Source organism: Plecotus auritus (assembly GCF_963455305.1).
Source record: "Plecotus auritus genome assembly, chromosome: 8".
In the NCBI taxonomy this organism is placed as follows: domain Eukaryota; kingdom Metazoa; phylum Chordata; class Mammalia; order Chiroptera; family Vespertilionidae; genus Plecotus; species Plecotus auritus.
This window is the reverse complement of record NC_137782.1, coordinates 113,658,007-113,685,026: the sequence shown is the minus strand read 5'-3', so window position 1 is coordinate 113,685,026 and position 27,020 is coordinate 113,658,007. Positions and strand designations below refer to the sequence as shown.

Genomic DNA, 27,020 nt, shown 5'->3' with positions numbered 1-27,020 from the left:
ACTGTAAAACACCTTTTATTTGGATGCGGCTACTCAGTACATATTGAACAGTGCTCATCCCAGGCAGCTGCCAGGCAAGAAAGAGAGAGATAAAGGGGGGGTTTTCAGGATAGCAGGGCAAGTAGGAAGCCAGCAGTCAGCGACAGCAAAGCCAGTTTCTCTTAGGGGACTCCCTGTCCCCCTTCTCCCAGGAGCAGAAGATAGGAACTGTGAGCCCTTAAATCAGTGAAGATGAGTCCCTCCACATCTAGCTTACTTCGTTTCAAAGTGACAGCAGGTAAGGGCGGTTATGGGCGATGCCCGAGGCGAGAGGCCAGGAGGCCACCGTGGTGCTGAGGACAGTGTGGAGAAGCCCAGATGCACAGCTTTCTCAGGGAAAACATTTACTTTGAAACCAAGCACCTCTTTTTGTGTTTCTGTGTGCACAACGCCAGCCTTCTCGTTGAGAATGGTCCAAAAGTCGAACGCCATGTGTCCAGCGTGTGAGCCCTGCACTGTGGGAGGCAGCGGAGTGGCCCAGCTCCTCTTTGCTGGCACCACAGCGGGGACTTGAGGGGAGTGGGCACCCATGGAAGAGCACGTCCCTGGACGGGGGTCCTTTCCCGGCCTCCTTACATGTCCCGCACAGTGTGAGAGGAGCCCAGAGGAGAATCCTTGTACATAACATCCTGCTTCCTTCCTTGAAGGTCTTCTGTGGGGGGCAAGGCGGCTTCTAGTCCTTGTCGGGCGGAGTCCTGCAGCCCACCCCCACGCCCCAGCTCTTACTGTATAACAATTCTGTAGAGTCACTCACTTCTTTTTCTGCAAATCTAGCCTCTAAATTGGATCCCAAAGCTGGGCAGGGAAGGGAGGGAGAATGTAACGGGGGTGGCAGTGCGGCTGGTCTTTGCTGCCAATCAGAGCAGAAGCACAGGGCGGGAGAGGGTCTGCATCTAAGCAGAGATGTGATGTGGAGGCACTGATAGCACCATGTAGGCTTTAAGAAACTAAGACTGCATGTTCCCATACACCTGCCTGGGGACCCTAATTGCTGAGACAGGGTCTCCAGCCAGGTGTGACGCTGGTGGATCGGGATTCTCAACGCTGAGGACTTTGGAAACTAGTTTTCTGGCACCAGCTACTTTCCCAGGCAAAGGCAATACAGCCTTCCATAGTCATCACGATGGATTACAATGTCCAGGAGGCTATGCGGAGTGGGATTTCATCCCTCCGTCCGAAAAGACGGTCTGTTAGTCCCACTGACGTTTTGTTGGTCTGTGTGTCATCCAGATGGCGAATGCTGAAGCGACCTTCAGGAGCCAATGGTCCACGCTTTACAAGAGCATTTCGTGCCGGGCAGGACTCTTGCCCTCAGTGGTAATAGATGCTGAAGGCGTGGAGGACGTACAGCAGGGTGGTGATGAAGGCGAAAAACTGGAAGGGGGTGACAGTGACTGTTACAGACGGACAGTGCTGGCTGCTGCCCATCCCTCTAAGGGGCCCTCAGGCCCTGAGGCCTAGCTGGCCACATGCCCTGACCCTGCTGTGCCCGCTGTCCATCGGAGGACAGCAGCCACTGGCCAACTGCTCCGTGTCCCTGGAACTGTCCACTACAAGTATCCCGAGGCCACACTCCTGACGTTCTGCTCTTGCCTCATTTGCAGACTTGTGCGTCTCTTCCTGCCATAAAGCAACTCATCGCCCTCCTTGCCCTGGGCCCTCTCTCCCCCGCTGTCTTCCAGTCACAGTGTCTCCCTCTCCCATCCTCTGTCACCATTTGTGCTCTGACGACTCCCACAGTTTCCCTCGCCAGCCCAGACTCCCGCCTGAGAGCCTGCTGGTCACTCCTCATGGAAGTCTCAGAGGCCCCTTCAGCTCTCCATGGTCCAGACTGAGCCCCTGAGATCTCCCCACAAGCCGGACAAGCTGTGAGCGCCAGGACCCTCCTCCTGCCCAGTTCCACTAGCCAGAAAACTGTGGCCACCCTGACTCCTCCCTCCCCTCTCCACCAAAGTCCCAAGTCATCTGACTGCATTGCCCCACGGCCTACTTCTCCCTTGTCTCATGCCATCACCCCTCGCCAGGGCTTCTCTCTGCCTCCCTTTGTCCTTCTCTACCCACGCTGCTCTCTGCTGTGCCCGAGAGGGAAGCCTCACCTTGTTTCACCAGCATGAGGTGAAAACCGTGTGATGACCCCCACTTCTCTGGGTAGAGTCCTTGCCCATAACACACTTTCCAGGCCTGGCTGACTGCTCCAGCCTTTGCCCTGCTGTCCACTCACACTCTGTTCTCACTCATTCATTCATTCATTCATTCATTCATTCATTCATTCATTCAATAAATATCTTTTGGGCACCTGCTATACTTCAAAAACAACAGTGGCTATAACAGTGAACATTTGAAAACTCCCGTCCTCGTGGGGTGAGGGGGTCCTTGCCAAGGCCCTGAGCCAGAGCATGTGTTGTGTTCAGGGGCAGCCAGGAGGCCCGTGTGGCTTTAGCAGCTGAGAGCGGGTGGCAGTGTGCAGGGCCAGGCCGTGAAGGGCCGGGGCCTTAGGTGGGGTGGGTGGCAGTTGAAGGAGGAGAAATAGTTCAATGAGAAGGGCAAAGACAGGCTGGAAAGGCAGCTGAATACCTGTGGCAACCCTAGTGGGTCATGGTGCTTGCCTGGCACCCCATTTTATACTGGGGCAGCCCCCCACACTGCACCCCTTGGCCACCTGATATCTGTAGGAGCCCCTAGGGACATGGACTCCACCTTTCTGGCCACAGTGATGCCACGGTGACTGAGACCCAGCTGGGCACTGGAGTCCTGCCTTGGAAGTTTCCCAGGTGAGGTGATAAAGGCTAGGCCTGTCAGAGGAGGAATCTGTTAGCTGTGAGCTTACTGCCACGTGAGGGCGCCATTCCCACACAGGGAGGAAGGAGGCGCAGTGCAGAGACCAGGAGGGGAGGCACAGGGGCCTGGAGTCTGGTCCCTCGGGCCCAAGGTCTGGGGTCCCGCTTGTCCCACCATTTGGCTGAGCTACCTTACTTTGGGTCCCATCACTGAAATAAAAGAGTGCCTGGACAGTGCAGCCGTGCTGAGGGACCTGGGCTGCACTCCACAACAATGAGAGCCCTGGAGGGCCTGCAATAGGAGACGGCTGCTCCAATTGTGCTTTGGAAAAAAAATTTTTGGACAGCAGTGAAGGGGATGTAAGAGTATTGAGGTGGGAAAAACAGAAGGCGAGAGGTGACACCTGAACTTGGGCCTGGGGCACTGCGAGCTTGGGCACATGTGTGTACACACACACACACACACACACACACCCACACACACCCCTCCTCCTGTGCCCAGGGCTCCATCAGCCCGAGGGCTCAGGTGGGCTGTCCTGCAGGAGGCAGAGCCAAAGAGCCAAGCCCCTTGGACCCTCCCCATGGCGTCAGGCCCAGCACTCACCGTGGCCGCGGTGTTTGTCATGTAGTTGCCCAGGTCCTGGGTCTCAGAGACGATGGTGGCGTGGGCCTGCAGGACAGCCGCGCTCATGTACAGGATGCCGGTGGTCCCGTGATACAGGCTGTCCTGGAAGGGAAGAGGGAGGCCACATCACCCGGGCACTTAGCCAGTGAGCGCCTTCCTCCCACAACACAGCTGGGAGGAGTGAGAAAGAGGCAGGCCTGCTCCCTAACTCCTGCCTTGTTTTCTTTGGGTTTTCTTTGTATTGTTTCTAATGAAATATCTATGTAGTGAGCAATAGTGGATTAATAAACAGCAGTAATAATATAAATACTAATTGAGAGCTTATTCTGTGCCAAGTTTTAGGCCAAGCCCTTTTCTCATTTATCTCATTTAATCTGGTCAGCGATGAGGTAAGTTGTTCAATATAGAAAACATTTAATGGTTATCAAGATGTTGTGAAAACATGAAACAATGATGTAATATTAAATGAAAGTTTTGACATCCAAAATTATTAGTTCAGTGTGATTAACATATATATGCATTTTACACAAAATTTGTGGGGAATCAGAAGAATGAACCGAGTGATTGTGACAAGACCTCGAGATTGGGGTGACTTTTTTCCTGTTGGCATTTCCTTCGATATTGCTCCGCTGATTTTTCCCAAATGAGATTTAGAGGGAAATGTATCAGGATGTGCTTGACACAGGAGTACAGTCAACCCTTGACCAACACGGATTTGAACTGTGCTGGTCCATTTAAACGTGGATTTTTTTCAATAAATACTGTAAATGTATTTTCTCTTTCTTATGATTTTCTTAATAACATTTTCTTTTCTCTAGCTTTCTTTATTGTAAGAATACAGTATATAATACATTAGCATATAACATATGTGTTAATCGACTACTTGTGTTATTGGTAAGGCCTTTATCAACAATAGGCTTTTAGTAACTACATTTTGGGGGAGTCAAAAGTTATAAGTAGATTTTCAACTGTGTAGGAGGTCAGCCCCTCACCCCATGCTGTTTAAGGGTCAACTGCATACAGAATGTGTATGTTCCTCACAAGGAAGGCACAGCAGGCAATGAAATGAGATTGACTCTGGCAGGGCAGCGCTCTCGTTTGGTTTTAGAGCAAACCCATTCACATAAAAAGTCTTGGTCATGGGGGCCCAGCCCAGGAAAGTCTCTGGTTCTCCTTCTGCACCCAGAAGGCCTGCTGTCCCCACAACACCCAGGACACCAGTCTGGGGGAGTTCGAGGGCCTAGTCCCCTCACTGGTTCTTACCAGGACTCTCCAGGACTCATATCTCTTGTAAAATCCAAGCAAGTAAGACAACAGGAACATGAGGGAGATGAGGAACGAGGTCAGCGAGACATACAACACCCATCCTTGCAGCAGCGGGTTTGCCACGTGGGTGGCGGCCACAAGGACCCAGACCCAGAACCCGAACACCTGTAAGAGAAAACCAGTGAAGGAGAGGTCATTTGCATGTGTGGGGTGCATCTTCCTTTGTGTGGTCTCTCTGCTCCTCTGCCTCTGGTTAAAAGCTCTTCAGGTGAAGTTAGGTGGGAATTGAGGGAATGGGGAGGAAGGCTGGCGCCTTGAATCACAGTAAATTTTATTAGAAAATCCAAAGGGTTAACACAGAGGCTGACCACAGAAGGACTTGGCCAAATATAGCCTGTGGGTGTGTCTACTTGGTCCAAACAGTGTTGGCATATACAGTTTTTTAAATGTGTCTGAGTAACATTTAAAATAAGACATTTCACATGAGAAATACAGATTTCAGACATTTCTTAAGAAATCTATAGTTCTGGCTACACATTTCCCAGGCAAGAGTAGGATGAAATAAGTTATGACTATCTCTTTAAAAAGGACCCAGAGTCCTCAGTGGACCACATCCCTCTCCCCTGTAATCCCATGCCACTGTGTAGCACGTTCTGTCACTCACTTTCACTGTGGAATAGTCCTCCCTTTCTCCTGGCTCCTTTCACCCACTGACAGTGCCTGCCTGGCCCTGTGGGAACTTGGTTTGGTGCACCCCCCCCGCCAAGTTATAGTATCTGATGCCCTGCTAGGCAACACGGTTCCAGTTTAATCACCTCTCAACTGTGTCCAGTCATTTATTACCCCCTTGGTGGAAAAACCAAACCTTTTTCCTGTTTTCTCTGGGCTCTGTTTTTGTTTGCTTTGGGGCTGGGCTTGCACTTGTTGGTGAGCCCAGGGGAAGAACTATATGTGCAAAGATGCATATCCAGTTAGAGGCCTGGAGGAGAGGGTAGACATGAGCTCCAAGTGGCTTTTTAAAAACTGATGAGAGAGAGAGAGAGAGAGAGAGAGAGAGAGAGAGAGAGAGAGAGAGAGAGATTTCTTTTTCCACTTATTTATGCCTCTTATTTGTGCTCTCACCAGGGATCGAACCTTCAATCTTGCTGTATTGGACAATGCTCTATCCAATTGAGCTACCTGTCCAAGGTGTCCAAGTAGTTTTATTGTTGGTTTGTATCTGACTCTCTGAGTAAATTTTCTTCATGGGGCCTCCTTAGGATGTCCCTGTGAGCCTCCTCATTCTCCTTTTCTTCACTCAAGTTAAATCTGTGCTTAGAAGCACCTCATAAGCTGGATCCCAGGAACCCACCGCCAGCCCATTTCTCTCTGTGGCCTTCAACCCCACATGTCCATCCACTTGCCTATGGATATCTCTGCTTTCTGCAGGGACCAAAACTGCACTTGTATGATGCTGAAAGTGAGTTCCTCACGACATTTTTCACCCAGACATCTCACTTGCCTCACCCCAGTCCTGGCCCTATTTCTCAAGCTCCTCAAATCCAACAGGTACAAAATCTGACTCATTGCCACTCCTCAATTCCTTCAGGGTCCACCCTCCCAAGCACCTCCTGAGAATGACTTTCCTGAGGAAGAAAGAGCTATGGGGTTGGGAATGGGTGTATAGAGGTCTCCAAAGATAATGATAATGTTCCATTGCTTGCACTGCACAGTGAGCACAAAGGAGTTTATCTTTTACAAAGTAATAAAATCATTTTGAAAAAGAAGAACCTATTGGATTATAGCCACTAGAAATTTTGGGTGATTGGTGGTGGAGGGAGCCAAGGATATCTCCTGGGTTTGTAGTTTGGAGAAATCATACTACCGAATTTTAAACTTTCTGTAGAGTCACTGTAATCAAAAGAGTTGACAGTACAGGTGACTCACATTTCTGCCCATTTCAGGAGATAGCTCACCCCTTTACTATTTCCATTGTCTTTCCACATAAAGTTTAGAATCAGCATGTCAATATCTGAATATCTATCTGCTGGGATTTTGATTGTGTTAAATCTAGAGATCCATTTGGAGAGAATGACATCTTTTCTATGTTGAGTCTTCCAATCCACGAACATGGTACACCTCTCCAATTATTAAGATGCTCTTTGAATTTTTTTTAATCAATGTTTTGTAGGTTGTGGCATTATAGATGCTGTGCACATTTTCTTATACTTATGCCTTAATATTTGATTTTGGGGGAGCTACTGTAAATTGTATTGCTTAAAATTAAAAAAAAATATTTTTCCAATTGTTCATTGCTAGTGGTTAGAAACAGGATTGATTTTGTGTGTTGATAGTGTATCCTGCAACTTGCTGAACTCACTTATTAGTTCAAGGAGGGTTTCTGAGTTCTTCTTTTTTGGTGATGGTTTGGTATATTCCTTAGAATTTTCTATGTATCTCATTAGATTTTACTTTTTATGATTACTAATGAGATTGAACTTATTTTCATATATTTCCTTTTCTGTGGATTTTTAATTTTTTTCCAAATTTTTTACAACTTTGTCTTATTGATTCACAGGAATTCTTTCTGGTAGTGTGTATCTCACTGACTATTATAAATATCACAAATGTATTTTGCCAGCACATCTCACACATGTTATCATATCTTTTGATGAACTCAGTTTTTAATTTTAATATGTTATTTTTTTCTATTATACACTGTGCATTTTGGGTCAAGTTTAAGAATTCCTTCACTACCTTATTCTTACACCTCAGATATTCCTTTAGAAATATTTTCTTATTTTCTTTCTCTCTAAGATACAACTATTAGTCATTTCTTCCTCCCTCCCTCCCTCCCTCCCTCCCTCCCTCCCTCCCTCCCTTCCTTCCTTCCTTCCTTCCTTCCTTCCTTCCTTCCTTCCTTCCTTCCTTCCTTCCTTCCTCTCTTTCTAGTTGTTGTATGAATTCTAATTAGGAGACATTACATTCAGAATTATAGTACTCAGAGTGATAATTTTCAGAAGACTATAACAACTTCTTTGCCAGTTAAGGGGTACAGAGGGTACTTTAATGTATTCTTTTTTCTTTTTATTCCTCACCCAAGGATATGTGTGTGTGTGTTTTTAATTGATTTTTTAGAAAAATGAAGGGAGAGAGAAACATTGGTGTGAGAGAGAAATATCGATTGGTTGTCTCCCATATGCACTCCAACTGGAGATCAAACCTGCAACTTAGGTATGTGCCCTGATCAGAAATTGAACCTGCAACCTTTCAGTGCACCAGATGATGGATGCTTCAAGCAACTAAGTCATCCAGCCAGGGCCCTGAATGCATTCTTGATTAAGTGACTACTACCATTCTAATTTTCCTACTGGTAGTTGTAGCTCTGTTACAAGTTACTGACCACAAGTTCATGTTCCAGATTTCTTTGCCAACACAGTCTTAGGGTGGATTGGGAAAGGGGCAGTTAATTGAAGAAGCAGGCCATCCCTTGGTAAAAGTTTGTAGTTTTCTTTCCCACTACATCCTTTTATTGAGAATTTCCATTTTTATCCTGTGTTCCTCCTCAGCCATCTCACACTCTAACTCTATCTGCTAGATTTTGGTCACATGCACCTCATTCATTTGTATTAGGTGCAGTTGTAATATGGACATTTGTTAATGGTGCTCTTCATCATGCATCTTTTTATTTTTATTGATTGATTGATTTGAGTGAGAGAGGTAGAAACATCGATTTGTTGTTAGACTTACTCATGCATTCATTGGTTAATTCTTGTATGTGTCCTGAACAGGGATCAAACCCTCAACCTTTGTGTATTCTTGGCATATGGGGACAACACTCTACCCCATCAGGGGCCTCATGCTCTTTTTAAAAGCATCTTTCTAAGAAGCTTTGCTCCTGTCATTTTTATTGGCCGTTAGTCTGACAGCTGAACATAAGGGTTCAGGTTGAGAGGTCCCTCACACACTGGAAAATGTATGAACTTTCTCATTGCACAGTTCTCTATTTTAGATAGAAAATCTTGGGCTGCAGCATCTGGCTGGTATTTGGGCTCTTCTTCCTGAGGGCTCTGCAGGAAGCAGAGCTGCCCGGGCAGTGTGTTGGTGACCCTCTCCTTCCCTAGGGCCTGGGGACTCAGAAGTGGGCTGATGCTCTGTTTCATTTTCTCTCTCCTTTTATGGGCCATACATCTTTTGGTTGGAGTCTTGATGCTCTCCCAGCACTTCTTCAGCTGCTTGAACCCCCTCAGTGGCATGGTGGCTGAGAGTTGTATACCTGAGTAAGCACCTGCCAGGTACTTTGCTTGAGAGCAATACTCTGAGCATCACTTTTCTTACATTCCAGCACATACCATTCAAGTCAGGGCTGCCTGGTCCTGAGGAGGACGTGTGGAGGGATGTGTGAAGGGCCCTGAACTGGGCCCTTGCCTGTCAATCCAGTGACAGGTGCTGCTGATGCTGCCGGGAGGTGCCAGGGCTCCGCTTTAGGGCACCTGGTAAGTGTCCTGCCTCCACACCATGGGAAGTGCATACGAATGCCTCACATGCCGACACCCAAACAGTGTTGGCTCTTAACGGGGATGACAGTCAGGATTTAGTGACTACACTGGAACCTGCAATATTTTAGACTCACATTAGACCTGAGGGCAGAGAATGGTTTGTGCCATTCACTGTTGAACTCCGTGTACCCAGCACAGGTTCTGGAACAAAGTAGGTGGGGAGGGGGTCAGGGAACATTGTGTGCTGAATGAATCGCATAATGCCACCACCACTTCACATTCACCAGGCTTTACAGTTTGTGAAATGCATCCACTCAGACGGCCTCATTAGGTCTGTATGGCAATTCAACTAACTCCCTTGGAAACTTTCTAAGACCTGAGAGCTGCCACTTGATATCTTTTGCCACTTACTGCCAGCTCACCTATGCCAGGCTGAGGTCGGCAAGGGTGCCTTGGCCCCACCATGCCTGTCAGTGCCTGTCTCCTCCTGCCGGCAGAGGTGCCCTGACCCAACACTGCCACGCACACATCACTTAAGGTCTGCACTTAATTCTCAGCACAGTCTGTGAGGTGGAGGGTGCTGGGGGGCACTGAGGCCTGAGGTCACACAGGACTTGAGGCAGGACACTGCGGGTCCTGAACATGATCAGATTTCACACCTGGCCTCTGAGCATTTGTGCATCTACTCAGATTGCCTGGGAATTTTTGGAAAGGGCTTCAGGGTTGCACAATCAATGAGTTGCTCAGGAATGCTATTTACTTTGATTTCCACACCCTCCACCTTTTGAACAGTAGAAGGGACCTGGGCCAAGGACAAGCCCCAGGGAGTGAAGCCCAGGGAAGTGGTATCTCATTTCTGTGTCAAGCAGGCTGCTTTGGTTCTTTACAGGTAAGGTAACGTTGAGTGTTTGTCTTCCCAGCTTTTAAAAAAAATCTCATATTTAGTTTTCCAGATTTTCTTGGCAGCCTCAACCACTCTCTCATTTTAATCCTCATTTTGTATTTCCCAAGAGCAGGAGACATACTTAGATGTTTGGGGCTGGGGCTCCATGTGGGAGAATGCTGCATTATCACTGGGTGTGGTGATCAAGTATATTTCAAGTCCAATTTAGGCAGAGTCTGTTTCCTGTGAACATACACAGAATGCTCATCTATGCCTTTTCCAAAGCTGAGCCGACACTTGATGGAATCTCTTCAGGGAGGATGGAGCATAAAATAAGTCTTGTCCCTTGTTTCCGTCTAGAGCCTAAAGCAGATCCCTTGCATTTAGGTTGCTGGTGGAAGAGCCCTCACACGTATCAGCACTGGCCTAATAGCCCCTAGTCAGAGTCTGGGGACAAACAGCTGATTCCAGATCTGTGCTGAGTCTTGCTTCCCTTTCTAAAGTCCTGGGATCATCGGGGACTTTGAGGAAGCCCCAGATCTGGGTCCTGCCCAGAGACCCTGATTGAATGGATGAGAGAGGGTGCCCCAATGATGCAGCCAGGACGAGGGCCCCCAGAGCCCAGCTACTGACTCCCACTCATAGTCACTCCAGAGCACGGCAGCATCGTTCCTCCTGGGTTCCAATCCCAGTGCTGACTGTTGTGCAGGCTACGTAACTCATCTGTGCCTCCATGTCCACGTTCATGTCCATGTCCATCTAATCGAGGTGGTGGGGAGCGCACAGACCCTTCTCATGTGGTTCTTGTGCAAATGGTGAGTGCTGGGTAAGCATGGTTGGCCCTGTTAGTCATAGTCATTTGGAATGGCAGAGAAGATGGGAAGGGTTGTTCCCTGAGAAAGACTCAGAGGCGGGGAATGCGCAAGGCTGGTCTTCCTGAAGGATAGGAAGTTGACACTGGAGGAGCTTGGAGACCAATCAGCGGGGTGAGTAGGACACACCCTTCTACAGACTTGATGAAAGCTTTGGTCGCCAAGAAAAATGTACCTATGTATATGCACAATTTTTGTCTACAAATCTGGGGACTCCCAGATACTCAAGCCCATGAAGACCCCAGGTTGAGATCCACTGCCATCTCCAGGTTAAATAATGGTGCCATCAACTGCTTTACCATTTTGACAATATCAATGCACATACTGTTCCACCCAGTAATTTCACTTTTGGAAAGTTGTCCTGCAAATAATACACAAGAGCAAAATGACAAATGCACAGGATTGTTTGCTGCAGCCTTGCTGGTTACAGAAAAGATAGGATCTTTCTCAACGCCCACCCAGTGGGGACCAGTGAGGTCTGCACAGTGGACCCTCAGCAGCCTTCCAAAGAACGAAAGACTCTTTTTATATGAAAATGAAACAGTCGAAGAATTGTAGAAGGCACAGCCCAGTGAGCCCAGTGTGCTATGATTTGTGTAGGGAAAGAAAAGGTACGTGTGTGGGCTTGTGGGCACACACTTGTTTGTAGATTTCTGAAATAAGATCCAGTCAATCAATCAGTGGCCTGGCCTTCGAGAGGCATTGCTTGACTCAGTGACCGGGTTTTAACTAACCCCAAACAACCAACATGTAAGTTTAAGAGAGAAGAGCCTTGGAAGGGTACTCAGTTGGCGGGAGCGTCGTTCCAATGCACCAAGGTTACAGGTTCGATCCTCGGTCATGACACGTACAAGAATCAACCAGGGAATGCATAAATAAGAGGAACAATAAATTGATGTTTCTCTCTCTCTCTCTCTCTCTCTCTCTCTCTCTCTCTCTCTCTACCTTCCTCCTTTCTTCCCTCCTTTACCCTCTCTCTCTCAAGTCAATCAATAAATATTTACAAAGAAAGAGGAAAGACACTGTGCTGGATGACAGAGACCCATGAAAGACTTTTGAACAGGAAAGAAAAGAGGACTGCCTTTGCTTTGGGAGGATCTGCCCACCTGGATAGAGCAGCTGGGGGCTGAGAGGCCTCTGAGGGGCAGGGGCAGGTGAGGGGCTGGGGCAAGGGCTGAGCTGCTGCAGCAGAGTGAACTTCATGCACCACCTGTTTCTGAAGACAGATGCTGCCCGAGCCATGACCCCATGTGAAGCACAAGGAGGAAACCCAAAGACGTGCAATCTCAGGTCTTCAGAGCCCAGGCTCCTGGCCGAGGCTGGGGGTGTGGGCTCGGGTGGGGCGGCCAGGAGCTGAGAAGCAGGGAGGCACTCCACAGGCGATACCCAGTGGCAGGTCTTTCTGCATAGCTGGCTGCATTTTGCACGACAGGTCTCACCCACCACCACTGCATTCCTTTTTTGACAGCTTGTCTTCATTTTTATGACATGACAGCTTTGCCTCTCCTTTTCCCCCTCATCCTTGGGTGGACACAGGCTGCACCACCACCACGAAGCCTCCCGCTGGGAGAAAAAGGCCCAGATCAAGCCCCCGGGAGCCAGGTGCCTGGGCTGTCCTGCCCCTGCTGCAGGCCTCCCTGTGGCAGCTCCGAGGCCGATCCCGTGGGTGCTGATCACAGCCCACAGGCAGCTCCTCCCGGTGTCTGGGGACTGGCAGCCTCGGGACTCTTTCTGGACATCATCACCTCCTAAACCAGTTCTGAGAGGCCAACTGACTTCTTCCTGTTACCCACCGGGACGGGGCAGGCCTGGACCTGAACTCAGGCTCCCAAACAACTAGCATTTCTATGGAAGTTCTATGCTCCATAATCCAACCTAGGACACCGCCGAACACTCACTTTCTCGACCTGACTCATGGAGTGAGAATTTCTTTCTGTGGCTTTAAAGCTCGCAGGAAATTGCCAGCCTAGTGCCCTCATCCCCAGTGAGGGCCCCTGTGTCATCCGGTCCACTCCAGGAACAACAGTGCTGGCCAGAGCTCTGTCCAGGCTGCTCCTGGTCGACCAGGTCATATAAGGAGACCTTGGTGCCCACAAGAGCTCTCAGGACCAGGCTGGCTGCCCGCCAGGGAAATCAGGGCCCACCCTGGGGTGAGCTGCTGGGAGGGGCAGGATGTCTCCGCGGGAGGGGAGGTGAGTCAGCACCAGGCCTCCTCTGCCTTCCTCCTGCCCTCCCTGCCACCGGCTTCCTCCCCAGGACCACACCCACCCATTCAGACCCTGGCCTCCACCAACCCAACTTCTGACTGACAAAACAGCCCGGGCTCACAGGGTAATAGAAGGTGGAATAATAAAAACATTCCTGTCCTGCCAAAGTCTAAAGGACTTTTCCTTCTTGTCCCTGAAAAACAGCAACACCCAAATTAAGCATTGGTGGTGGGGGGTGGGCGGGAGGGAAAAACTTTTTTTACTTTTTAATTTTTTTACTTATGCACCTTAGCAAGTTAGAAAGTACTGAAACCACCCAAAGAAGCAGGACAAGTGCATCCGTCCCCACCCTGGCTTCTCCTCTTTGGCGCCCATGTTTATTATACGTATGTCCCTTCACATGTTTCAGGAAGTCACTGGATGAGTCTTAGCGTTGGGTTCAGGCAGGTCCCCCCACCTCCTCCTTCCCCCAGGAACCCACAGACATTTTGTGACCAGCGACTCTGTCCTGTCCTTCGTCAGGCATGGAGGGCCCAGGATATCACATTCACTCCAGTCCCCATGAACGGCCTGCTCAGCACCTCCCTCCCCCACCTTGTGTATGAGCAGACCCTCCAGGGCAGGGACCAGACCAAGGCCAACTCCTCCAGGAAGCCCCCCTAACTACCAAGTCCCCAGGGCACCCCTCAGTGACTTCCCTCATGCATTGTCTCTCTTTGTGGCCTCCCCAGACCCTGAGCTCCTGAATGCAGGACCCAGCCCTGTGGCCTTTGTGTCCTCAGTGCAGGGCACAGAGCTTGGCACACAGCAGGTGCTTGTACGAGCTGCTGAGCAACTGGAGAAAGGCGGTAGGAGGTGGTTGCTAGCCTCTACTCACTCGCTAGCTGCTCACTCTCATCTTCTTGGGCCTGATTCCTATGCAGGCGGCACCACCTGACACCTCTGGGCTGCCACTGAGACCAGCCACAGACGGGCATTTCCTCCAGGAGGACGGGCACCCATTGGTTTTGTCCCTATGCATCTCCTGTGCCTTCACCTCCCAGGCCCTCTGGGAGCAGCTTTCCTGGGAGAACAGACAGGATTTCCTGAGAGGCTTTCCCATCTCCCGCCTCCTCCCCACCCCAGTGGCACCTTCGTGTTCTGTGACACCACGTGGCCTGGCACACAAAAAGAACTACACAAAAATGTGCCGTCAGAGATGGTGACGCTCAAATAAACAGCCCCTCTCCCCCAGCCAGCATCACTTGGGCAGAGAGAGGGTCCGGATGGGCGGGTGGGGGCTGCGAAAAGAGCAGAGGCAGAAGCGCAAAGCTCTGAGACTCCATTTGGGGCGAAGGGCTGAGATGGATAGACTTCTCTGAAATAGGTGGGAAGATTCTGTGCCCCACGCCCACGGTACCTGGCCCCTGGATGGGGAGCCTACTGTGGCCCTTCTCCGGGGCCCACCAGGAGTCTTCTAGGTGCAGCTTGAAGCAGGAGGGTGGGGAGCTGGGCTCAAGCTGCCCTGTAATGTGGGTACAGTGTCTGTTGCTACAGATCAGGCCTGTGTGGGCCCCCGGCAGCAGTCCACCTGGCCGGAAGGAGTAGACCAGGAGGAGGCAGCTGAAGGGCAAGGCTGGCCGGCAAGTAGGAGAGGATGCAGAAGAGGGGAGGTTTGAGATAAGAGGGATAAAGGCCAGGGAACCTGGCTCGGGATCCTCCACCCCCTCCCTCCTCGGCCCCTTCCTTCTGCTTGTCAATCTGGATGACACTCTAGAAAGCTCTCCTGACTCCTGAGGCCCCGCTGTGCCCCGTGCCCCGGGGAAAAAGCTCCTGGAAGGGCGCTGGCAGCAGGTGGGGCACTTCTTATCGGTGGGTGAGGCTTCTTATCTGGGGCCCCGGGTCCAGTGGGTCAGAATGTGAGGGGCCCCTCCCTACCCTCCTGCAGTGAACCGGCTGGCTGATGTGCAGAAGGCTGCTTGCCTGTCCGTCTGCCCTGATAGAAGCCGCTGATTCAGAGGACATTGCTCATGGTTTGGCCAGTCAGGGGAAGGAGAGGACTATAAGTCCAGACCAGTGGGGTGGGTGTAGATGATTGCCTGCTAGTTCCCTGGGTCTCTCAGCTCAAGGCTATCCTTCTGTGTTGTGGGCCGGAATTCTGCAACCACAGTTCCTGGCTCCCAGGCCCTGTCACTGTCCTGCCAGCAGCAATGGCAGCGGCTCCAACCCCAGGGTCCCTGCACTCCTCCTCCAGGGTGACCCTGTCCCACAGTTAACCCCTTCTCAAAGGCAGGAAATGGAGAACAGTTAGTGAGCCGGGGTCTAAGAAGGGGTGGGGCAGGAGGGGAGTTATTGTGATTATAAAAGGGGCAAGGAGGCACCAGTATCTTGTATCTGACAGGGGAACAGGGGCATAAAGGCCACCGTAAGGAGAAGGTACCTTCAGACCACAGAACGAAGCAGGCACCTTCGAAGGAATAACAGGATTTATTATGGGGTCTTTTACTTGCAGGGAGGTAGGTTCAGAGCAGACAGAGGACCCAGCACTGGCACAGATTGTTCTCCGCTGTCAGACCTGTTACAGTGCTTCTTATACCGTAGCTCAGGTACTAATGACTGATAAGACAAAGGGACAAGGAATGCAGTCGTGCCAGGGGCCAGTTTGATATCTATCTTAATTGTCACACCATTCAGCCATTGCTAACAAAAATGGTTTTGACTGCATCTTAAGGAGCATAGATAATGATCAACTAGGAGGCTTTGATGTGCAGTACGAAATCCGAAATCGGGACTCAGGGTGAAGTTAGTTTTGTTCATGTCAATTCTATACAGGTAAGGTAAGGTAATGCGTAACCCCTGGCTAGCAGGAGGGATGCGGGAACATGTGGAGAGCACCCCAGGTGGGATTGAGGGTGCTCAGCCACAACTGCCCATGGCCCCGGGACCTCATCAGAATGGGCTTACTCCAGGGCCTGGCATTCCTGAAGGACTTGGCTTGAGGGGTGAGACATTTCCTGGTCCAGACTAGGACTGCCTGGGACTAGAGGGCAACACATAGAAAGTCAGGCTGTGGGAAAGAGGGGGCGGCTCCATGTGAATCTCATGCGTTCACTGAGCTGATATTTAGTGAGACCTACTCTGTGCCAAGCAAGGGAATGTAAAGGTAAGAAGGCAGATATGACCCTTGCTGCTTCGTTCTGTGGTCTGAAGGGAACTTCCCGCTCCGGTGACCTCACCCTTGGACATTACCCCTCATCACCACCACTTGTTCTTGTTTCCCTGAAGAGCAAAGCCTAGGGCGAGAGCAGCCCTGGCATCTTGATAAATGCTTGTGGATTTGCATTTGGGATCTGCTCACAAGCCACCAGCTTTCTAGGAAGAGGTCCAATGACCAGCAGCAATGAAACAGTAAAGCTGACACTTCTCGGGCTGCCTGGGAAAACCCTTGTGGAAACCACAGAGCTGTCTCATGAGGTCTGGACTGTTCCTGTCTCACTGCTGAGGCTCAGAGTGGTTTAGTGAGCTGCCCGGGGTCTCACAGCAATTAAGTAGCAGAACCTCTGACAGACCTTTTTTTAAAATCCTCACTTGAGGATGAGGAAGGAGAGAGAGAGAGAGAGAGAGAGAGAGAGAGAGAGAGAGAGAGAGAGTCAGCACTTCTCCGCTGCTGAACAGGCCAGGCCAGAAGCTCAAAGGCAACATCAACAGCAGGGAGTCATCTCACCTTCTAACTTGCTGACTCTCTAGAGCTCTTCTTAGCCACTTCTTTTTAATTAGTCAAAAATCTAATTTGTAAGTTAAGTAGTGAAAAGGTCGGGGGTTATAAGACTTCCCTGGACTCTTATTCATAAAATACTCCCTCAGTCCTCGTCATCTGAGTCACCTCAGCTCCTAAAGGAGCAAAGAGCAGACGTGTCAACCTTGCAGGGAATCAGGCAATCATAAGGTCACCTCACCCCACCCAGCACTGTCTGCTCTGAAGAGAGAGGGGGTGTGTGTTGCCTGGTCCCCAGGCTCTCCCCAGGGCTAGCAACAGCAGGCACCCCCACTCACTGAACAAAGGAGATTGTATTTTGAAATTAATATGGTTTTCAAATGAGAAATATTTTGAAATTAATATGGTTTTCTAACGAGAAATCTGAATTCCACTATAAACCAAATAACATACAAATGTGAATGTTAAAATATCAAAAGGCCGAAACCGGTTTGGCTCAGTGGATAGAGCGTCGGCCTGCGGGCTGAAGGGTCCCAGGTTCGATTCCGGTCAAGGGCATGTACCTTGGTTGCGGGCACATCCCCAGTAGGAGGTGTGCAGGAGGCAGCTGATCGATGTTTCTCTCTCATCGATGTTTCTAGCTCTCTATCCCTCTCCCTTCCTCTCTGTAAAATATCAATAAAATATATTTAAAAAAAAAATATCAAAAGTCTTTTTCTGTTGCTGGTGGGAATGTAAAATAGTACAGCACCTCTGGAAAAGGGTTTGTCAGTTTCTTAATAAAAACCAAGCATGCACTTAATACACAATCCAGCAGTCACACTCGGTGTTTTCCCAGAGAAAGGATGACTACAGCCACACAAAAGCCTGTCCCGAACATCCACAGCAGCTTTATTCAGAATAGCTAGCAACTGTCAGCAATCAAGCGTTTCCCAATGGGTTGCAAGTTAAACAAACCGCAGTAAATCCACGCCAGGGACCACTGCAAAGCAGTGAAAAGGAAGGAGCTATTGATACACCATAACTTGGGTGGACCTCAGGGAACTGGCTGAGGGAAGGGAGCCAGTCTCAAAAAGCCACATGCTGTGTGATTCCATTTATTTATCTTACTTTCTCAAAAAAACCACAAAATTAGCCGAAACCGGTTTGGCTCAGTGGATAGAGCGTCGGCCTGCGGACTGAAAGGTCCCAGGTTCGATTCCGGTCAAGGGCACGTACCTTGGTTGCGGGCACATCCCCAGTAGGAGGTGTGCAGGAGGCAGATGATCGATGTTTCTCTCTCATCGATGTTTCTAACTCTCTATCCCTTTCCCTTCCTCTCTGTAAAATATCAATAAAATATATTTAAAAAAACACAAAAAAACAAAACAAAAAAACCCCACAAAATTATCGAGACAGAATTAGTAGTTCCCAGGGTTCAAGAGGTGGCTGGGGGGACAGGGTTGGAATGCGGTGGAGGAGACCATAAAAGGGAACCGGGATGGAAGGCTTTGTGGGACGGAACAGTTCTGTATCTTGATTGTGGTGGTGGCTACATGAATCTACACATGCGAGAAAATGACCCAGAGGTACAGGCTCCCTGCTATCTGAAAGTGGAGGTTCCTATGAAGCCAAAATGGCATAAAGCTAAGAAGCAATTACCATTAATTTACATAGAAAACGTTTTGCATGTTCACACCCCCAAAATAACCTACCAATCATACTAAACACACTTAATTACGTCCAGTTTCACTCTAACTAGAACACCTTTACGAGCTCTCTTATTTCTGTTAACTTAGGACCCATCTTGCTAACAGTCACAAAATCAATAGCGATAAAGCCCAGATGCTCCCAGACTCAGCTCAGAGCTCTGGGCTGGGTGCTGAGATGCTGCGATCCTGAGGTGGTTCCTGGGCAGGAGCTCGGCGGCACGGCCACTCTTGCTGCTGGGGTGCCACTGCTTCTACTGGCTGCTGCAAATGAGCACCGACCACTATTTTTGCCTTTTTCATAGAAGCAAAAATCCTCTTCAGATTTCTCTCGGTTAGTGAAAACAGACACCGAGGTAGAACTTTTGTCAAGTGAAAATACAGGCACATAAACCTATGCAGACATACCTTACCACCTCGGTTTCCTGGTTTGAAATTGTCACTAGCCTGATGACAAATGTAACGATGCGGGACACTGGATGAAGGGTAGGAGACCTTCCTGAACTAACTTTGCAACTGCCTATGGATCTATAATTACTGAAAGTCAAAAGTTTAAAATGTGAATTTTAACGTTAAAGACTTAAAATAAGGCCACTTAGACAAAGACCTTGTGAGAGCAGGCTGCTGGGAGCAGAGCAGCTAGAGAACACTAAGGCCCCCCTGGACCCTCTGCCATCCTAGTCTGTCATTGTCCAGAAATACAAGAGCTGCCACTGTCAAGGCAGCAGGGGTGTCACAGGGTGGAGGGGTCTGAGGAGCGGAGTTGGGGCCTCAGCGTGCCCCTTGTTTATAATTCTGCTGTCCTCACTCACCTGGGAACGCTCTGGACACAGGCCCTGCTCTCCAGACTTCACAGTGGGCAGTTAGGAGACAGTGGCTGGAGGGACATGTGCCTGCAGATGCCACCCATGTTTGTATCTGAAGCCAGGTTACGGATTTCGCTTCCTCTGCCTCCTTTTGCTGGCCTGAGCTCCCAGTTTTAGACCTTCTTCTCTAGACTCATGTCCTCAGACAAACATACCATCTGTGATGCCTTGGGCCCTAAGACAGAGAATCTACTGGGACCCCCAAGGCTTGGTGCTCTGCGGTCAGCCCAGTGGACGGCAGTGGGCAGCACAGCCAGCAGACCAGGATCAGAGAGGGGCTTCTACTGGCTGACTCTGCACTTTCCTCTACAGCCCAGCAAGTCTTCTGCTCCACGGGGTCAAGAATCAGCCACTCACCTCGACGTTCTCCCCTCCTCTCCTAGTTACCTCCTCCCTCTCTCCCCAGATGTGAGGCACACATGATTCTATATTGCGTGCTAGGAAGGCTTATTTAAGGAGAAAACCAGTGCAAAGTAGCATGTACAAAATAACCCAACTAGATAAGTCCATGTGTACAGTGGTCCCCTCTTATCTGTCGGGGGCCACAGTCCAAGACCCTCAGTGAATGCCTGAGACCTTGGACAGGACAGCACCAAACCCCCCTCCCCCCCGCCACACACACCTATGATAAAGTTTAATTTATAAATAGGTGCAGTAATAGATTACCAACAATAACCAGTAATAAAACAGAACAATTATAACAATGTACTGTAATAAACTTGGTCTCTCTCTCTCAGCAACTAGCATGAAATTCTTTTTCCTTTTTCACAACCTCACAGATAAAAGACTCATTCTTACCGTAGATTTAGCAACCTCAGCATGATTTTTTTTTCTTTCTTTATTAAATTTAGAACTTTGACCTTTTCACTTTAAGGAAGCACTTAATGGCTTCTCTTTGGCATATCCGAATTGCCAGCGTCATTACCCTTGTGGTTTGTGGCCATTCTTATGTAAAACAAGGGTGACCAGAACACACTGATACTGTGACCACTGATCTTATAACCAAGGTGGCCGCAACAGGTTGGAAGTGTCTATGGTGCAGAGACACTGGACAAAGGGATGATTCGCATCCTGGGCTGGACAGTGTGGACAGCGTGAGATTTCATTACACTATGCAGATTGCTACACAATTTAAAACTTACGAATTGTTTATTTCTGGAATTTTCTATTTGAATTTTCTATTTAATATTTTCAGGTCATGGTTGATCATGGGTAACTTAAACCACAGAAAGCAAAACTATGGGTAAAGGAGGACTATGGTATGTATATGAATATATGCATGTGTATGACTTATATTTCTTTCTGTGTTTTCTAAGTTTTCAACAGTAAATAAGGATTTCTGTGAATGAAAAATAAAGTGGTAATGAGAAAACATTAGACAGGCCAAATGGAGGGACATTGTATAAAACAACTGATCCATAGTCTTCAAAGTGTTAAAACAAAGACTGAGGAATTACTCCAGATTAAATAAGAAAAGGAGACATGACAACTAAATGCAATGTGGAATCCTGGACTGGATCCCGGGCCAGAAAAATGCCATCAGGGGGAAATCAGCACAATTTCAATAGGTTTATAGGGCAGTTGATATATAGTCGCAATGTGAACTTACTAATTTTTTAAAAATATTTTTTTATTGATTTCAAAGAGGAAGGGAGAGGGAGAGAGAGATAGAATCATCAATGAGAGAATCATTGATCGGCTGCCTCCTGCACGCCCCCTACTGGGGATCAAGCCCACAACCGGGGCATGTGGCCTTGACCAGAATCAAACCCAGGACCCTTCTGTCCACAGGCTGATGTTCTCTCCACTGAGCCAAACCAGATAGGGCCGTTAACTTACTAATTTTGATAGTTGTGTTGGGCCTCAGGAGAGGCTGAGAAAAGAGTATATGGGAATCTCTGTACTATTAGCAGCAGTTTTCCTATAAATCTGAAACTTCAAAGGAAATATAAATGAATAACATTGAACCACCGACAATATCCTGCCACTTAAGATATTGATGACCCAGAGCCCAGCAGAGCCACGCACTTTACTCCTCCAGGAATTCCACTTGCAGGAGCTGGCATCCTGGGAGCGGGTACAAGAGATGTCCCCACCCACCCATCCACCCCAATATGTTTATTGATTTTAGAAAGAGAAGAAAGGGGAGGGGAAGGGAGAGAGAGAGAGAGGGAGAGAGAGAGAGAGACTGGTTCCCCCCCCCACCACCACCCTTGGGCCTGCATTTGCCCGACCAGGGACCAGGAATCGAAACTGGAAACCCTTTTTGGTTTATGGGAGGGCACTCCAACCAACTGAGCCACCCAGTTGGGTCTCACGCCAGTGCTTTCTTGATTCTAGAAGCCCCTTTCCTCCAGTCTCCTGCCTATTGGTCTCTCCTGGTCTCTGGGCCTTTCCTTCTTCGTCTCCCCCTCCCCCCACTAAAAATCTAGACTATAATTTGAGGTGCAAATTCACAGCCCACAGGCCTGAACTCCTGGACTTGACCAGGTCAGATGGCCTCTCCCTGTCTGGTCACCTCCATGAGCACAGTGTGACTGCTGGAGAAGTGCTCACAGTGTCCTTTCCGCAGTCAGGGACCTGGGAAGGCAGTGTCACCCGTGGCCTGCCTGATGGACACAAACCATGTGATTGAGTCAACCACAATCCTGGCAATTCGTGTGGTTGTTCTGAGGTGAGGACACACCCGGGTCCTGGCACAGAGAACTTGCAAGAGCACTAAGATGTCACCAGCCTGGCAGGATGCCCATGCTTGTGTCCTCTGGGAGGTTGGGGGGGGGGGTGGCAGGCTGGGCAGAAACCTGCCTGTTGGGTGAGGTTTCAGCTGGAGCCACCCAAATGTTGGGCCTGCCCTGCCTCAGTCCCTTTCTGGGTGCCCTTTAACCAGTTTGCCAAAAGGCCACTCAGTTGGGCCAGCTTTCCAAGCCGAGGACAAGAGTGAGAGGGCTGGCCAGGTCCAATTGGAAGTTGGAACCACTTTCTGGCTTTCCCTCCCTGCCTGGCAGGACGGCCTGGTTCAGAGCTGCTGAGGAAGTACCCCCACAAGCTAGGCATTTCAGAGGAGTTGGGAGAACAAGCTCCTTTGCCCTGGTTTGTTCACCAGATTGAGTGCCCCCATCAGCGGAAGGGCATGATGACAGCGGCTCGGAGACGACCAGTTCAGTGGACACTGCACAGAACACGCCAGGGTCTGGCAGAAATTGGACCACAGTTCAGCCACCGGCACCCCAGAGTCACCCCTGGGGTGACGGGTTCTCGTGGGTAGCCAGGGTGGCTCACCCCTAGATTACGGCCAGGGTTGTCATAAGCCGCCTCCTCTGGGGAGTCCACCCAAGTCCAGGTTCACCGTCAGCTGACTTGACAACAAGGCACTGGCAGACCTCTCAGGAGGCGAGGCCGAGTCCCGTTTGGAACTTTAGAAAGGTAGTTCGGGAAAAGAACCCATAAAATAAGAGTCCGTTTCCAAAACTCTCCTGAAGATCCACAAGATTCTAGCAGCCCCTCCCCCCCCCCCCCCATCATCACCCGCTGTGGGGGAAGGAGGAAACCCACCGGCGCTGCGGGCCCCAGGGGAGCGCAGGAGGCAGTGGAGAGTATCCTGGCGCCCGTGGAGCGATCGGGAGAAACAGCTCTGGCGGGTCCGCTTCTTACCCCCGAGAGGGGAGGGCCCCAGCCCCTGCGGCTCCTCGCCATCCGTCCATCTGGGGGGCCTTACTCACCAGCTCGGGCAGGAAGAAGGCGAAGGGGGTGGTGAGGAACAGCGCGAACCCCGAGGGCACGTCGGGTGGCGCGTGGCTGGTAGGGGGCGGTGGGTCTGGGGCGGCCATGCTCACTTGCTGCTTGGCTCCCGGTTCCCTGCCTGGCTCCTGGCTCCCGGCTCCTAAGCCGCTGTAGGGCAGCAGCCCGTCCAATATCAACCTCTGCCCGACACACCCATGGGACGTCGCCTGGGAGGGACAAAAACGTTCCCGCCGAGCAGGTCCTTCCACTTGCTGCAGCCAGAAACCCTCAGTGAAAGTCGGCTTGCGCATCGGACGGGCCTCTCCTCCCTAGTCTCTTCCTTCCTCGGAATTTTTGAATCCGGGAGCATATTACTCCAGGGATACCAGTCACAGCCCCACCCCCCCCTAGCCCCCCCCACACCACCCCCCAACTCTGTGCCCAGAGTATAGGCTAAGGCTGTTTACCGTGACAAAGACTGTGTATTTAGGACTTGCTGTGAGCCAAGCGATCTACAGAGCACTCCATACTCCCCACAGCCCTGCCCCAGGCTGGTTAACTCCCTTTCCAGTGTGGAGACCAAGAATTTGCTAGGTCAGGTCAGACTCTGACATGCTGGGTCTCACATCTATGCCCCTGTTCCTTCCATCTCCCCCACTCCGGCTCCCCCTCCCCGCCCCTCAGGCCACCTTCCGCCTGAAACCAGAGGGAGAGAAGCAGCCCTCACTTCCAGCTCCCTCCCCAGGGACTTGGTGCTTCCTTCTTTCTCTGCACCCTCTTCCTGACCCTCCTCTTTCCCCAGCACAGTAGATGGAGGAGACCACTGTCTCTGGGAGAAATATGCCCCAGCAGGCACCCCAGAATAGCCCAGCTTGAGGGGGCTGACCCAAGCCCCAGCTCTCCTCCCGCCCCATCCTGGCTTCACAGCCAGTGTGGCCAGGAGCCAGGCTTTGGGCCAAGTAGTTCCTTCCTACCTCCTCCTGCCTGCTGGCCAGCACAGGGACTGTGACCTGGCAGCCAGGCAACTCCTTTCACTACATGTGGAGATGAGCCCTTTCCTCTCTACCTTAGTACCAACGGCCTGCTGAAAGTCCTGGCACCCAGAGTTTGCTGGCTGCTTGGGTTGGGTCCCTTCTCCTTGGCCTCGTGGCCTCAGCCTCAGCCCTGGTGTGGAGGGATGAGGGGAGAACTGCCTTATGTGCTCCAGTGATGAGATGTCCTCCTCAAGAGACCAGCGCCTGCTCCTCAGCAGAAGCAGTGCCTTCCAGGCCTGCCCAACCTGGCACAGATGGTGGGTGGGCCTTTGATTGGTCTGGGGAGAGCAGGGGTGGAGGGGGGTGGGAAGCAGGGTTTAGAAAAAACAAAGCCCAAAGCAAAGGCCTTGCAAGGAGTGGCAATAGGCCCACTGAGTGAACCTCAAAGCAGATGGTGGGTAGGCCCGGCCGCTCCACATGCCTGCCTCTGGAGTACCCTCAGCCCCCCAGCCACCCAGGGCCGACCCAAGGCACAAACAAGCCTCAGATGGTGGCTGCCCAGCTGCCCAGGGCTGCCCAAGGCTCAGGTAACCAGGGCCGGCCGAGGCTTGTGCTGCTGGTAGTGGCAGCAGCAGAGGTGTGATGGAGCATCGCCTTCCCTTGATCAGCGGGTTGCCTCCCGTCCCTGAGGGCTCCTGGACTGTGAGAGGGGGCAGGCTGGGCTAAGGGACCCTCCCTCCAGTGCATGAATTTTCATGCACCAGGCCTCTAGTTTTATTATATTCAACAAAGTATAGCACACTCTCCTTAAGCTATTTATAAGAAAACTATATAATTCACAAGGCACTTCAGGCAGTAAATTTCTAGAAGAGATGGAAGTTAGAGCTTAAGAGCATCTTCGCCTTCTAGGATAATCCAGGTATCTCAGGGGCTGGGGCATGAATGCTCTTGGACACAAGGTCAGAGTCTGCCAAGAGAAGAGGCAGGGCCTCTACACAGAGGTCCCTGGTTTCCATCTCATGGCACTGAGAAATGGAGTTAATCCTGAGCATCACTCCAACATTACTTGATCACAATCATTGTCTCCATTTTCTTGTTTGTTAATTGGGGCAGGTTAAATGAGATGACATATATGAAAACCTGTAAGACATTTCTGGCATATGGCAAATGCTTCATAAGTACTTGTTTACCTAATTCTAATCCTTAAACCACTTCTCTTCTGGCTCTCTTTCTTCCCACAGCAAGATCAGTGCCTCTCTGTTAATACTTCCATGCTAATTTCAAATTTTAAAAATTTTTTCAAAATTTGTACCGATTTATAATATACTTACAGAAAAGTGCACAAAACACACAGGCCATGAAACTACCACCTAGAGCAAGAAATGGAACACTGTCCTGGCGGGTGGCTCAGTTGGTTGGAGTGTCGTCCCATACACCAAAAGGTTGGGGGTTCAATTCCCAATCAATGCACATACCTAGGTGCATGTTTGATCCCCATTGGGGGGTATACGGGAGGCAACCGATTGATGTTTCTCTCTCACATTGATGTTTCTCTCTCTCTTTCTACAAATCAATAAAAACATGTCCTTGTGTGAGGATTAAAAAAAGAAAAAAAATAGAATATTACCAAGCTCCTCTCAATCATTTCTCTCACCCTCCTCAAAACACCTGTTCTCCTGATGTCTAACCCAGTGGTCGGCAAATTGCGGCCCACGAGCCACATGCGGCTCTTTGGCCCCTTGAGTGTGGCTCTTCCACAAAATACCTTGGCCTGGGTGAGTCTATTTTGAAGAAGTGGCGCTAGAAGAAGTTTAAGTTTAAAAAATTTGGCTCTCAAAAGAAATTTCAATCGTTGTACTGTTGATATTTGGCTCTGTTGACTAATGAGTTTGCCGACCACTGGTCTAACCAAATAGGCTGGTTTTGTCTGTTTCTGAGTGGATTCCTTTGTGGCTGGCTTGTCTCACTCAACATGATGCTGCAAAACTCATTCATGCTCTTGTGGGCTGCTCCCTGCTGCATGGTACTCCGTTGTATGGATATACTACACTTTATCCATTTTATTGTTTATAGACTCAAGTTTTTACAACTTTGTGTTATAACATGGCCAGGAACATTCTAGAACAAGTCCTTTGGTGCACCTGCGTGTACATTTCTTTTATTTTTTCTTTTTTTTGTTAATCCTCATCCGAGGATATTTTTTCCATTGATTTTTAGAGAAAGTGGAAGGGAGAGGGAGAGACAGAGAGAAACATTGATGTGAGTGAAACACATCGATTGGTTGCCTCCTGCACGCACCCAGACCAGGGCCAGGGAACCTACAACCAAGGAATGTGCCTTTGACAGGAATCAAACCCAGGACCTTTCAGTCCACGGGCCCATGCTCTATCCACTGAGCCAAACTGTCTAGGGCTATTTCTATTGATAATATCTGAGACATGGAACTGTGAGTGACATGGTATGTGTCTTTCACAGATAATGTCAAGCAATTTCACAAAGTGGTAAAGCTGTTTAAATCCCAATGACAAGTAGGCAAGTCCCATTGCTTATAATTGATGTTTGCATGTATATTATCACACTTGGTGTTTGCACCCTTTTACTTTTAACTTATCCATGTAACTATAAGGTTTTTCAGTGTTTTTTATGTGTGTGGTTATAAATATATTTGGGTTTTCCCCCCACCTCCCACCGTCAATCCTCCTGAAATTTGCTGCCTTTAATTGGTGTGTTTAGACCTTTTACATTTAACATAATTATTGATATGTTTAGATTTAGGTCTATCATTTTATTTATTTATTTTTGTTTTCATTTGTTTGCTGTTCATTTCTTCTTTCCTGCATGCTTTTGAATTTTTGAATATTTTTAGTGTTCCATTTTAATTCATCTATTGAGTTTTTTACTGTCTCAACATTGTTTAGACTTTAGAACCTA

At 49.5% G+C, this 27,020-nt stretch overlaps 1 protein-coding gene across 1 annotated transcript; it reads right to left on the bottom strand.

Moving 5' to 3' along the window:
• On the bottom strand, positions 1-23,462 carry MALL (mal, T cell differentiation protein like). The gene is made up of 4 exons (XM_080684239.1): positions 23,115-23,462; positions 4,705-4,872; positions 3,421-3,543; positions 1-1,413 (listed from the first exon to the last, which is right to left on the bottom strand). The coding sequence occupies exons 1-4, from the start codon at positions 23,424-23,426 to the stop codon at positions 1,351-1,353; spliced, it is 666 nt and encodes a 221-aa protein (XP_080540365.1). The 5' UTR covers positions 23,427-23,462; the 3' UTR covers positions 1-1,350.
• Positions 23,463-27,020: the final 3,558 nt, after the last annotated feature.

Bases quoted from the DNA above. Each gene is read 5' to 3' on its own strand.
- MALL (XM_080684239.1), bottom strand. From the start codon at position 23,426: ATGCGCAAGCCGACTTTCACTGAGGGTTTCTGGCTGCAGCAAGTGGAA. The intron at 3,544-4,704 runs GTAAGAACCAGT...CTTCCCTTCCAG, and splicing joins ATGAGTCCTGGAGAGTCCTG to GACAGCCTGTATCACGGGAC. The intron at 1,414-3,420 runs GTGAGTGCTGGG...ACCCCCTTCCAG, and splicing joins TGACAAACACCGCGGCCACG to TTTTTCGCCTTCATCACCAC.